The sequence below is a fragment of the Mustela lutreola genome, chromosome 12 (assembly GCF_030435805.1).
Source record: "Mustela lutreola isolate mMusLut2 chromosome 12, mMusLut2.pri, whole genome shotgun sequence".
In the NCBI taxonomy this organism is placed as follows: Eukaryota; Metazoa; Chordata; class Mammalia; order Carnivora; family Mustelidae; genus Mustela; species Mustela lutreola.
Window position 1 is genome coordinate 89,508,956 of NC_081301.1, and position 13,219 is coordinate 89,522,174.

Here is a 13,219-nt window from a genome sequence, read left to right on the forward strand (position 1 = left end):
TTATCTCCATTGCAGGACACCTCTTAATATCGATCAAGGGCCATTCAAGTAGGAATGAACTTTAAGGGAGACATTTTGGTCCCCTTAATTTAGAGGGGGGAAAAATGAAAGACCTTCCCAGACATTCCCATATCTTGCTTGGATGAGTTAAGTACAATATTTATCAAGCTTTCACTCTGCAAGATACACACTTTCCATACAATAACTGATTGACTCCTCACATCTGTCTTGTGAAGTGGGCTTACTACCCCTGTGTTATACAGGAGAGAAATGAAGCATTCTTACTCCAGTGCTAGGTGGGTACCTTTCCCAAGATGGCACAGTTATGAAGGATCAGAGCCAGGCCATGAGCTGGCAGTCTGATACCATAGCATCAGACTCTCTTGGTAAACAGTATTCTGTGCATGATGGCCATGTATGGTTGTGCAGGTTATTCACTGCTCAAGGGCACCCAGTCAGAAAGCAAAGACCTCAAGGGAAATAAAATTCTCCCTAGTTGGGCCAGAACTTGACCCAAGCAAAGCACCCTAGGTTGAGATTGGACCACGCAAAAGGAGTATGTATTCTTCATCCACACAAAGGCCCCCTTTAGCTAGAGGTACCACTGATCCTCTGCCAGGGACAATGGCAAATGGTTTTTCCAGTAGGGTAGCTAGTCATTTCCTTGAAAGAGGATTTTCTGGAGATGAGCGAATGTGCAGAAACCACTATAAGTTCTGTCTGGCCCTTGGGTCCTGGACGTGAACCGTCCATGTGCCCCACAGCCTGAGAGTGGATCACCAGGATTCGCACACCTTCCTGACCCCGCGCTCCTGAAGCTTAGGTCAGGCTCGTGGCTTTCGTTCAGTTACTCAGGTCTCTTTCTTGAGTGACCTGTAAATTATGTGTGCCGTTTTTGCAAGGCTCCAGAATTCCACGAGTACTCCTTGGGGAGTTTCTGGGAGTTTGGAAATTCCATTCTTCGTAGTCATTCCACCAGGCTCAGCATCCCCGTGAGTGTGACGATGACACCTGTATGCTTGTTCACCCGCAGAGCAACACAGAGGCCCCCGAGAGGGAACACACGTTCTAAGAGGCTAAAGTGAAACCTGCAGTTCTTCGATTTAGGGTCATTATAATGTTAAATTTTTTGACTTTTAAAGAATTCCCCAATATGAAGTTATGGACTTAGGGCTTTTTCCTCCCCAGATGTGATCTGGCGGCAGTGATGTTTGATTATGATCAGTTTCTCTGGAGGGTAAATGTCCTAAGATTGTATCTCAGATTATAGTGTATTTAGGTCCAATATTTCTGTCTCTTGCCTGGTTGACATTTATACAGTCCTTTAAATATTACTGGGATTGCTCTTATACCTATCTGCAGATCCACACTTAATATGGTCGAAGAGGGACCCTTGCAGGGAATAGAGCCAGCTCAGAGACGAATAGACAATACTAGAAGTCCCATAGAGAAGTATGTCATTAATTCTTCTTTTTCTTTGAACACTCATTATTTTCACAAAATAAATGGAAGGTTTTTACAAGTTACTATCCCAGATGAGATCTTTTTTCTCAATGCCTGGTTAGGCAAAAATGATTATGTTTAAATCACACTTAAACCCATCACGGGAATTTATGGTAGGAGACAGATAGGTGATCTTTTACTTTTTACAAACTGTACTGTGGGTGCAAACCTGTCCATGTGTTGTTTTGGCTAGAAACGCTTCCCTGCTCTACAACTAAAATGGTCTGTTGGAAGTACCCTGAATCCTTCTGACATCTAGTGAAGTTTCAGGGCAGGAAGTGTGTGACTGTTGAGAAGGGGAATCACTGGCACATGGTGGACGCAGGTTAACTGTCTGTCCAGAAGCCTTTCTTGGAAAGATCTAGAAAAAGACAAATAACAGGTTTCCTTATTTACTTACTACACAGATGCTTTGTGAAGACCTTTCCTAAAACACCGTTAATTTCTTTGTTTCAACCACTGCCTTGGCTTTAGAGAAATGATCAGATTATTTTAAGATTGTACCCTGATAAGTAGCTTATCACGGGAAGCAGCTGGTTAAGCTCCAGATGAGCTTGATGTTGGGAGATAAAAATAAAAATCATTTCAGATTAGCTTTCCAAAAGGAAAAAGCAAATTGTTTCCATTTCCAGTTATCTAATTTAAGAGCCTGAGGTTTGAACAGTAGGTTAAAACGTATATTTTTAATCTCCCCAAATATGGCATTCAAGCCAAAGAAAATACATACGTTTCCTTTGTAGAATTAAAAGCCTTTCTTGGTGCATCTGTTATAAAGTTATGTGTTAGTCCCAGACATGTTTTAATTTCAAATAATATTTACAGATGGGTACGGTTAAGATCAGGTGCCCCCATTTTAAATATTTTAAAACTAAGGTTTAATTTCAAAGGCCGGTCAGTTGAGAACAGAAAATCTGACTTTCCTTGGACTTGATCTGTACATGGAGGCATGCTGGGACCACGAGAGCCTCTGAGTCAGCAAGGTCGGCAGCAGGAGACTCCGGCTCTGGGGTAATTGTCCTCTGCCTCCCAGAATCAGGGTCAGAGGTCATTTAGGAATCTGGATATTCTGAAGCAAATTTATACAGTTTGTTTTCCCCATTATGGCTACCGTGGGAAGGGGTGGGGGGTGGCAGCTGAAGGAACTGTTATTAAACGAGGTTTTCTAACAAAGCAGCCCCCCTGCTCCTCTAGCCACGTGTCTGGCACCCATTCATTTGATACCCACTGGGTGACAGACGCGGATGAGACACGAGAACCAAAGAGGAACATGACGTGGTCTTTGTCCCCAAAGGGTTCACAATCTAACGGGAGAAACAACACCCTTTCTCAATGACTTTACGTTTCATATTTAAATAAGCGCATCCCTTCTCACAGTAAGTGGCCTGGGCGACGTGGATTAAGAGGAAATTGCTCCTTCCCTTTGAGAACGAGGGGTGAGCGGAGGCAGATGCAGGGGGACGCCTCGGACTCCGCAGGGGCGTCTGGTGTGCAGCCGCGCAGCGGGGTGAGGGGGGCCGCGGGGTCCGGGGGCTCCGGTAGGGGCCCGGCCCCAGGGCGGCCTCGCTCACCGCCACGGCTCTGTGTGTTCCAGTTCCCGGACCCTGTGACCCCGAGGACTTGATCGATGGGATCATTTTTGCTGCCAATTACCTTGGCTCCACCCAGCTGCTGTCGGACAAGACGCCCTCCAAGAACGTCCGCATGATGCAGGCCCAGGAAGCCGTGAGCAGGATCAAGGTGAGGGGCCGCGAGGGGCGGGCGCCAGGGCCTGAGCCGTGCCCCCGGGTCTCCCCACACCTCGTGCAGCCAGTGTGTGGGTGGGGACGGCGCACCTGCTAACGCTCTGAACAGAAAACACGTGTGCCGGAGCCCTGAGGTAGCAATGCTGGGTGTTTGGGGCGATCCTAAGGGCCAGTCTTAAAACACACGTAGGAAGGTAAACTTGGGGAAGCTGGTGTGGTGAGGAAGGATGTCGCTTCGAGCATGCCATCCCCCGAGTGAGAACTGATTCCCGGATTTCTGCAGACCTGGTGGTCAGGGACTTGCACCCTCGCAGGAGCGCGTGGTTCCAGTGGGGTCTCCTGCTGATCCTGCGCAAGCCACATTGAACTGGTTCGGTTCCGGCACTGAACTGCTGGATCAGACCTAATCAGAATGAGTCCATGCCGGGCTACCCCAGTTGAAACTAGTTTGAGCCGGTCATAACCTGTTGGCATCTGGGGAGCAGGCCAGTTTGATCCCGGAATGCCTTCCGTCTAGTTTAAACCACCCCCTGCTGGGCTGAGTCGGCCAGGACTGCGTCCCCACGTGGCAGTGCAGGGCTCTAAAATCAGCGCGATGCCGGGACCACCCGGAATCCTGGACAGACGCCAGGCTCCGGGGACACATCCCATGCCCTTAAAAAGCCCCCAGAGCCCCAGGGATAGCAGCCCTGAAAAACCCAGAGTCAGGGATTTCAGGCGACTTGGAAGGGATTAGGACTCACCAGATTTGGTCGTTTCTGGCTTCAGCTGGTCAAAATCCTGTTGGTCCTCAGAGAGCCAGTCCCTTTTCCGTATGGTCTTGTGCACACGCGCCCTGTCGCCTCCTGGAGTTTGTGTGGCCTGGCGGAGAGAGGAAGAAGCATGAGGGCAAGACAGGAACTTAGGGTCCTTCATCCGGGGAAAGTATTTCTTGAGCACTTACTCAAGTGTGCAAGGCTGTCCGCGGTCTTAGGAGGGAGGGGAAATGGCCAGTTAGAAGGTGAGCTCCTTCCCCTCGGCTCCACAGCACCGGCGGAAGTGAGCCAAGCCAGCGACTGTGCAGGATGGACCTGAGCAGGAGGGAAGGGGGTGATGTGGTGGGTGCCCAGGAGAGCCGGGGCCCCCACGGGCTCACTGGCGGGACCAGGGACAAGAAAGCATAGAGGTCGTGTAGGGCTCAAGGCAGTGTTTCTGGCCCGTTTGCCCAGACTGACTCCCGTGTTCTTCATGGACTGGGAATGTAGGCAGGAGGCCCTCACTGTGATGACCCAGGCCCCTGCTGCCCGGTCGAGGTGTAGGGTGCCCTGCGTCCTCGTCAAACTGCCCTCCGTGGCTTCTAGGGCCTTAAGTTGCTGGCTTCTCTTAAACCCTCTGCTGATTTGGAAGAGGCACATTTCTCCTGAGCTCAGCACTGGTTCTCCCGGAGCTCACCATAGTACAGCAAGCCCGCGCGTCTACACCCGATGCTGCTGCGGCTGGCGTTTCAGGAGTTAGAATGTCTAAACCAGAGAGCAGCTCCCGGCTGCGCCACAGTGACAGGCCACGCCAGGCCAATGTCACGGCTGCCCACGGGGGCCCGCCCACTTCTTGCAGGTGTCTGGGACCCACTCCACCACTTTAGCCAGGGTCTCTGAACCTCAACCTGTGCCTCAGAGACCCTGCCTGCCGCCCCAGGGCCCGCTGCTGAGATGGCCATGTCTTCTCCCAGAATTAGCCTCTGCCAGCGTGATTGACAGTGGGAAGGTCCACTTCTCTCGAGGGAAGTCCCGCCCCTGCCCACAGAGAGGTGTGGCCCCCAGCAGGGTAACCCCATGCCAGCATATCATACGACCTTTGTACCTTCTGAGTCTTTTGGACTCATGAGTTTTACTGGTGGAAGAAGCATTAGGTGCCCATTGAGCTGCCCATCCAGGCTTGGCCTAATTCCTTCTGTCTCCCCTTATCCTGAAGAGAGGCAGGAATTCATCTAGGTCTCCCCAAAGTCTTCTGGAATTGAGAATGTCCCAGGCACAGCATTCAAAACAGGAACACCCAGATCGTATGAGAGAGCCGGCTACTTTTTCAGGCAAGAACTTCTAAAGCCAACGTCTGTCGGGATGTCATTCTGACTCCTGATGTCCCACAGTTCCCAAACAGAGCCCGTTAGGATTTTGTGAAGTTAATATTTGTTCAGCAGAGCCCTGATGTGCCAGATGGTTGAACCAAAGAGCACAAGGGAAATGGTGATGGAGACATTTATTACTCACGGTCCTCAAGGAAGGAGCCAGCATGCCACAAGGGGGCCGCAGGCTGGGGGTCCAGGCCACGTGAGAGCAGGCAGAGGGTGAGACCGAGCTTGGGACACATACCTTTATGAGGGTCAGTGAGTGGAATACTTTGCGGTTCCTGGGTTTGACTTGGCCGGTTCCTACCTAGAAGAGCAGGGTTTGGTAAGCTCCACGGGGGTCTTGTCTAAGGGACGCACACGCCGGAGGCCCTGGAGGTGAGGGAGACTCTTTATTACAAGGGCCGTTAGGAATTTATATCAAGAGCTTACGTTTGCCTGAGACTCAGGGGGCTGTTATCCAGGGTATGGACTTGCGTGAGGGCCTAGTGTGCATGCAAGCTCACTGCAGGCCGCTTGACCAAACAGAACGGATGCTGAGCAACACCATGAAGCAGCTTCACCCCCGAACACAGGCCCGTGGTGCTGCTCGCATCCCCAGGACCAGCGGGAGTGCAGGACCCACCCCGGACCAAGCTGTGAATTACAGGTTCTGCGTTCCGCAGTGAGGTCCCTTCCTGAAGCCCAGCTCCCCTGATGAGAAACCAGAACGTTCACTCGGAAGCTTCAGGAAATGGGTATCTAGAAGTTCCACAGTGGGTCTGAAGCGAAGAATTAGATGGTGGTGTTGATCAGAACAAGCAGGATGAGGCTGTCTGATGGTAAATCCATTGCAGACCTACTACGAGCGGAGCGGGCATCTGGAGAACATAGATTTATTTTTACAGCACATTAGGGTGGTGTGAGGAGTTCATTATAGAGTGGTAGAGTTCAGTGGTTGCATTTCATTGATAAGTATCATTTCACAGCGTGCTCCCGTGCCTCTGAAGGAACCGCTGCCTGCCATCAAATATTTCCTGCCTCCGGTTCCTTTTCCATCCATTGAAGTGTCTGTCAGATTGCTTCACTTGACACCCAGCCTCTTTCTCGAGTTCTAGGCGGAGTCTGTGCTCAGACCCACATTTACCCTAGCAAGTTGCTGTCAGGATGTGCACCGGCATTTTACGTCCGGCAGAGGGCGCCAGGGGTCCTGGAGCAGCTCTCCCAGTCAGGCCGGCTGCCCCCCCCCCACCCTGGGGCGCATGCGCCGTGGTTCCCGCACCTGCTAGGGAGACCCCTTTCTGTAAGGGAGTTGGTGCCACGCTTTTTCCCAAAGGGGTTGACCTTTCAGAAAGGAGTTATTCTAGGCCACCTCTGTAAAGATGCCGAGAGGAAGGAAGCTACAGATGTGACTGTCTAGGAAGGAAGGAAAGAAGAAAAGCTTATGGATTTACTCGGAAATCCCTTTAGCAATATCCTGGACCTAAACCGATTAGTAATTTCCGCCTTGGTGCTGTCATCTGAACAAGACGGAGGGTGTCCTCCTCCTGTTTCCGACTCCTCCTCCTCGCCCCCCCCCCGGCTCCCCGCGGGGATCCCTGCCTTACGCCTCTTTGTTACCTCTGCCCACGTGGCTGGTTTGGCCCGGTGGATGCGGCTGACAGTGGAGCCCCGCCTCGCCCCGGCCCTGCGTGGACAGGGGTGTTCGTGCTGCTTGTTTCTGAGCAAACACCAAACCTGAAGCTTGGCTTTCAGAACCGACTTTAAATGTCTCTTCCATTGGTTGGTTGGGGTGCTCCTTGGATTTACACTTGGAGTTTGAAGAATGAATATTTTCTTAGTTTAAAAGACGTGTGGATTTATTTGCCAGCTAGGGAGAGAATTTGGAGTCGTGGTTTGGCCAGAAATTTTCCACTTAACTCGAGAAGAAAACAAAGGAATCTGGCTCAGGAAGCAGAGTGTTCCTTTACAGACCCTTGTGATGGGCATCTCAAGAGATAAAAACCACCCAAGACCCAGTCCTTGACCTTGAGAAATGTGTAGTCCAGAAGGGAACCAAGATGAGTGTTTAAGTAGCAATAACAGAGGCAGGCTGAGGAATCCGAAATTAAAGGCTTTTTCCACCTACCAAGATATAATAAGTAAGGTGGATCTAAATGCAATAGCAGAATCAGAAGACATCTGCCATTTTTCTTAAGTTTTTTTTTTTTTTTTCCATCTCTGGACCCTCCCTAATGTACTCTTTCTGCCTTTGTTGTTCGCTATTTTTGAGAAGAAATAATATCCTTTTAGGAAACCCCCATCCGACAAGGAATGCATTCAAGCAGTGGATCTCAAAATGGGAGCCCTTCCCGGACAGCATCAGCACCGCTAGGCAATGCTGGAAATGCAGCTTCTCGGGCCCGCCCCAGTTAGAAACTCACGGCAGGAGAAGGGCCCAGGAATCTGTGTTTCCAAAGGCCCTCCAGGAGGTTCTCCCGTGCCCTACAATTTGGGGAAGGGTAGACCACCCCCGCCTGACGGGGTATCTCTTCTCCCACTGCCCTGGGACATCCCAGGCCAGCTGAGCGCTCCCCACCCATAAGGTTCTGTTGGCACATTAGCTCAGGAGACACTGCAAAATTTCTCTCTTTTTTCGATATTTGCCATCTGTGTTTTCCTATTAAAGATTTTTGAGAAGTCCTGTACTAAGAGCTAATTCGCTTGGTGTAACGGGAAAGCCGCATCATTATTTGAACACGGAATGCACGATCACTATGTGATACCCACTTGACTCTGTGGTCCGATTCTCTGGAACATGTTTTGGGAGAAACCTCTGCCCTGCCTGGTGGCAGCATCTATGGCCCCCACCCCCACCCCCGCTGCCTACAGCGTGGGAACCATGCCGTAACCCTCCCCAGAGAACCAGACCCGAGGCCAGGGAGGCTAGGTCCCTTGTCTTCCTTTCTCTCCGCTATGTCCCCATGCTCCATTGCACCCTCATGCCCACTACATTTTCTGCTCTTTGGCCAGAAGACGGGCTCCCCTGCCGAGCCCTACCTGAGCCCCAGAAACTGCTCTGTGTCCACGCCAGAATGTGGCGTCTGTGTCTCCATTCTTCCCACATTTGTGAAGCTCGCGTGATTAGCTCACAAATGGTGTTGGATGTTTTTCAGTCGATGCGTTTGTGTAAGGAGCTTTCATTATCAGACATGCTGATATCTGTCGTTACTAGCTTGTCCCCAAAGATCAGATTTTTCTCTTCTTCTATGGAAAGGTTTTCTTGAAATGCCACAAATCAGGACTTAATTGTAGAATTACAATTTCTATCACTGAAGCTCTGTGTAAGCCACATGATTTCCCAGCTGACTCGAAGAAATCTGTGATTAGTGAAGAGGCTATTAACACTTAAAGCAGGTTCTTCCTGTGAACTCACTGTGAACTCCACGAACTCATTTACTCCTCAAAATGGAGGGGCTGGGGGATCCTGGGAGGTAGGTATTATTAATCCTGTTTACAAAGTGAGAAGTTTATAGATGCGAGACTTGCCTCAGTTGGACAACTAGTGGTTTGGAGTGAGACTTCCAGGGTTTGAATCTCTATTCTGCCTCTTATCAGCTGTGTGACCTTGAGCAAGTTAATTAGTCTCTCTGTGCCTCAGTTTCCACTTCCGCAAGAGGAGAATACTGCAGTGCCTACCTCACGGGGCTACTGTAAGCTTTCTCATTGCCATACATGTGAATGACTTAGAAGGATCCTGGCTCAGAGCAAGGGCTCGGTGAATGTCCGCTGGGGAAAGCAAAGCTAGAATCATCAGGAGGTTCCCTAGGGTCACTAACCTAGAGAGGATTAACCGTAAACCCCCAGGACGCATTGCAGAGTGAGTGGGTGGACAACCACTGTGCCACAGCCTGTGTCCTTTGCACCACAGCCTCCTGGGGGCAAGCCGCACTCAGTCCCGTGAAACACAAGGATATTAAATGGATGGTATTATTCCTGGCCTTATGACCCGTGCTGGCCCTACGTTTCTCCTGGGCTTCTCTGCTCCTGCAAATTCTCATTCCGGATCCGACCCCCTCCCAATGTCACGTGTAAATTTTTAAAAATTAGGATTTGAAAAAAAAAAAAATTAGGATTTGTTTCAGGGCACCTGAATATCCTGTGGTGGAAAGATGGTATTACTTTAAGTGCCTAAAATACCTTTAACTCCCTAAAAGTTACTTTAGAATACCCTTCATGAAACTCAGTTTGCCCTTTTGATCCCTTCCTCGTCACCCATTCCAGTAAACACACACACACACACAGGCGCGCGCGCACACAGAATTTGGTCATTCCATTGTAGCAGACTTGGTTTCCTTGAGAAGACCTTTCAGATCACTTCTGCTTAGAGTGAAGAATTTTGACCAACAGCTGTTAGGTTTTGGTATCAAAAATATTAAGAGATTCTTACATTCCTGGCAGGTGATTTCAGGGGAGGTCATAGAAAATACGCGTGCGTGCACACACACACACACACACACACACACACAGTAGGACCCCACAGCTGTCACTCATCATGAGAAGTAGAGCTTGTACAGACAAGAACATTCCCCAGCAGGACTTACAGATTCCACAGAGGAACCCACGTGGCGTGGCGTAGCCTAGCCTGGGCCCAAGGCCGCCCCACAGACACAGACACATTTCTACCGTCACATGCAGTCAGGATGCCCCTGGCACTTGCTGCCTTCTGACCTTCCCAGGGCTGACTGTTCCCCATGGATTCATGAGCACAGTAAGAGCTCTGGCGGGGAGCCTGTGTGGGAGCAGGGCTGCCCTAGTTTCCTGACTGTCCCAGAGAGTAAGTACGTGGTGTTTGGATCCCTGACTCGTGCAGTCTCTCCACAGTGAGGTAAAACAGACAACACATTTGTCTCGTTCGTGAAACAGAGGTGTGCTGCTGGGAACAAAAGGGCTTTTCCGCAGGTGAGTACCAGGGAGCGTGAGGGAGCAGATGATCGTCCACCCGCCCCCACCACCACAGCAGTCTTTTGGGTTTGGCCATTGACTCACCACTATTCGTGCAAGGTCTGTGTGTGTCCAGCAAGCCCTACCAGAGCCAAGAAACTGCATTCTGACATGGGTAAATTATAATTCTAGAACAAACACAAATGTAGCGTTCATAGTGCACCAGGCAATGTTTGAGAGCTTTGCATATATGTATTTTATGCTCACAATAGTCCCGTGTTCATCCTCATTTTATAGATGAGGAAACTGAGGCACAGAGACAGTAAGTGGCTTGCTCCAAGTCACACAACTAGTGGGTGGCAGAGCCAGGATTCAGTTTTAGATAATCAGGCTGCAGCTGATCTCTCTCTCTCTTTTTTAATCAACCATACTAGCTTCTACTTAGGAACAAAGGGAGGACTACTACATCTATTTCTAGTTAGGAATAGGCCATATTAACATGACACAAATTGAAAGCAAGAATTACTAAAGATGAAGAAAAAGAAAAAGAGACATAGCACCTTAAATACATATGTACCTTATAACATGCATATAAAATAGATAAAGCAAAGACGGGCAAGAGCCAAAGGAGACACAGACAAATCCACAGGAACAGTTGGAGATTTTAACACACCTCTCCGTAAATTTTAGAATGAGCAGAGAAGAAAAAACCACGTACCTAGATTGGAGTCACACCCTTGACCAACATCATTGACCTCACTGACAGTTGATAGAACACTGTTCCCCACAGCGCAAGAATGCATCTTTTGAATTCCCCCTGACATTCACCATAGTCAGTCGTGTTTTGAGCCACAGGGCTAAGACTCAGCACAGTTCAAAAGGTTTGGAACCAGGGTATGCTCTCGAACCACCGTGGAATTACTTCAGAAATCCGTAACAGAAAGATAACTGGAAAATCCCCCGATGTAATAAAATTAATAACAGTCCTAAATAATCCAGCGTCTAAAGGAGAAGTCACTGGAAACTAGATATTTTGAAGTGATCATTACAACATATCAAAATTCGTGGGATACGGCCAAGGCCGTACTTGGAGGGAGAGTCACAGTTTTAAGTAAATAAGATCAGGGGAAAAGGTTAAAAATCTGTAATTTAAATTTTCATCTCAGGAAGCAAGAAAAAAAAAATCAGCAAATTTAATGCAAAGAAAGTAGAAGGAGATTAAGATGCGGATGGAAACCAATGAAATACCAAACAGGCCAACAAGAAAAAGTCACAGAACCAAGTCGGTTCTTTGAAAGCACCAAATGCCTTTTCCTTCCTCCTTCGGCCCTTGCCACCTACTCAATTTTGAGTTAGGAAACGGATTGTCTGCAGAGTAGGGTGTTTTTTTCAAGTCCGTCTTCCTCACCCAGAAATGCTTTATGCCCCCTGGATCCCTGTTTGTCGATTCCCTTTTCGACTTGGAGTCTCTGCAAATTCTTTTCTAACTGTTCTCCTGTCTCTGTTTGTTCCATGCTAAGCAGATGGCCCAGAAATTAGCCAAAAGCAGAAAGAAGGTGCAGTACAAACAACCTCATCAGCTTGGTGTTATGCCTGTTCTTTTCGTTTGTTTCTGTTCTGCCTTTTTATTATTTTGTGTTTTTGTTTTCTGCATCCAGCAAGTTTTCGTTCAGATTTCTTTTTGAACCGCCCCATTAGCCAACGTTTCTCAAAACTTAGTTGCCTAAAGTGGCTGTTTTCTGTTGCTCATTAGTCATTTCACATCCGAGAAACAACAGGGAGCAGATTGGAGATGCTAAATGAAGTCTGCGGTAGCAAAGAAGTTCCCACCGTTCAGGAGCACTAATGCGGCAGGGACTTGGGTCTGTTCAATTCCAGTCACGTTTGACTTGCGGATTTTGTCAGATTGCTGGATGCAAAAAAGAAAACTCGCTAATAACCACACTGTGCAGAGTTAAACCCTAAACGAACCAGGCAGATGTGCTTTTTGGGTTATGGAGCTTCTAGGTGCTTCCGGGCTGCCCGTGGGGTGTTGAGGCATTTGGGGTTCCTTCCTGAGGGGGTGGCTTCAGGAGTGGGGACTGCTTCTGTGTTGCTAAGGTGGCGTATGAACACGAAGACCCTCTTACCAGAACTGCATCCAAATGACTTCCTTTTGCACCTGCTGCAAACGTCGTCCCCCATCTCTTGGCCAGGGGCAGACTTTAAGTGACGTCTCCAGGGTCTTGGGATATGGGTGACTTGCCCTTTTTCTTCAGCTTGTTGGGCCCCACGAGCCCTGCTGAAGGGGCATTCACGATCGTTGCTCGTAGAGTCAAATCGGCAGAGAGTTCCTGCTTCCGTAGTGGGAGACGCAGAGGGAATTTGGCATTTTTCACTAGGACTTGGCGATGCGAACACTTGTCTGCGAGTCCCTCCTCTGTGGTCCCTTCGGCCTTGGTCTAAATCTGGAGTCAGCACTGCCGTTCTGGTGACTGTGTCTCAGTGCCTTTGTGTGTGAGCTGACCTTGCTGCCATGCACTGGAGTCGGGGAAGGGATTAAGCTCTCCCCCGGTGTGCGTTTCTCTTCTCAGGCTCCCGAAGGTGAGTCTCAGCCGATGACGGAGGTGGACCTCTTCATCTCTACCCAGAGAATCAAAGTGCTGAATGCCGACTCCCAGGTACGAGCCGGCCCGCCTGCCTGTCCCGGGGGGGGACGTGCCCAGCCCCGCAGTGCAGCTCAGAGTCTGTGCCCGTGTCCCTAGCGCCACTGTCCTCGCCAACGGCTCCCACGCACGCTGGAGGGCTTTGTCTGCAGTGCCCACTGCCGGGGGCCGCGGGGCCGTGGGGCTGCTCTTGGGACCAGTCCCTTAAAGATCAAAGGGACACGTATGCCGTGGATGTTGTTTGCTAATAATCTCGTACGTTTTGATGAGGAGATTCATGAACTTGAACAGATCAGCCTTTGAAGAAATTGTGTTTAAAATCA

The 13,219-nt window shown here is 49.6% G+C and overlaps 1 protein-coding gene across 5 annotated transcripts in view; it reads left to right on the forward strand.

The window, feature by feature from the left end:
- The window catches only part of APBA1 (amyloid beta precursor protein binding family A member 1), a 193,832-nt gene that overhangs the window by 160,984 nt on the left and 19,629 nt on the right, over nucleotides 1-13,219 (forward strand). For 4 of the 5 annotated variants that reach the window (XM_059141276.1, XM_059141275.1, XM_059141278.1 and 1 more), the window contains 3 exons: nucleotides 3,095-3,240; nucleotides 11,775-11,807; nucleotides 12,825-12,911. In XM_059141276.1, the coding sequence (XP_058997259.1) occupies nucleotides 3,095-3,240; nucleotides 11,775-11,807; nucleotides 12,825-12,911 (266 nt within the window). The remainder of the gene's footprint in view (nucleotides 1-3,094; nucleotides 3,241-11,774; nucleotides 11,808-12,824; nucleotides 12,912-13,219) is intronic. The other variant, XM_059141277.1, reaches the window with a different exon arrangement.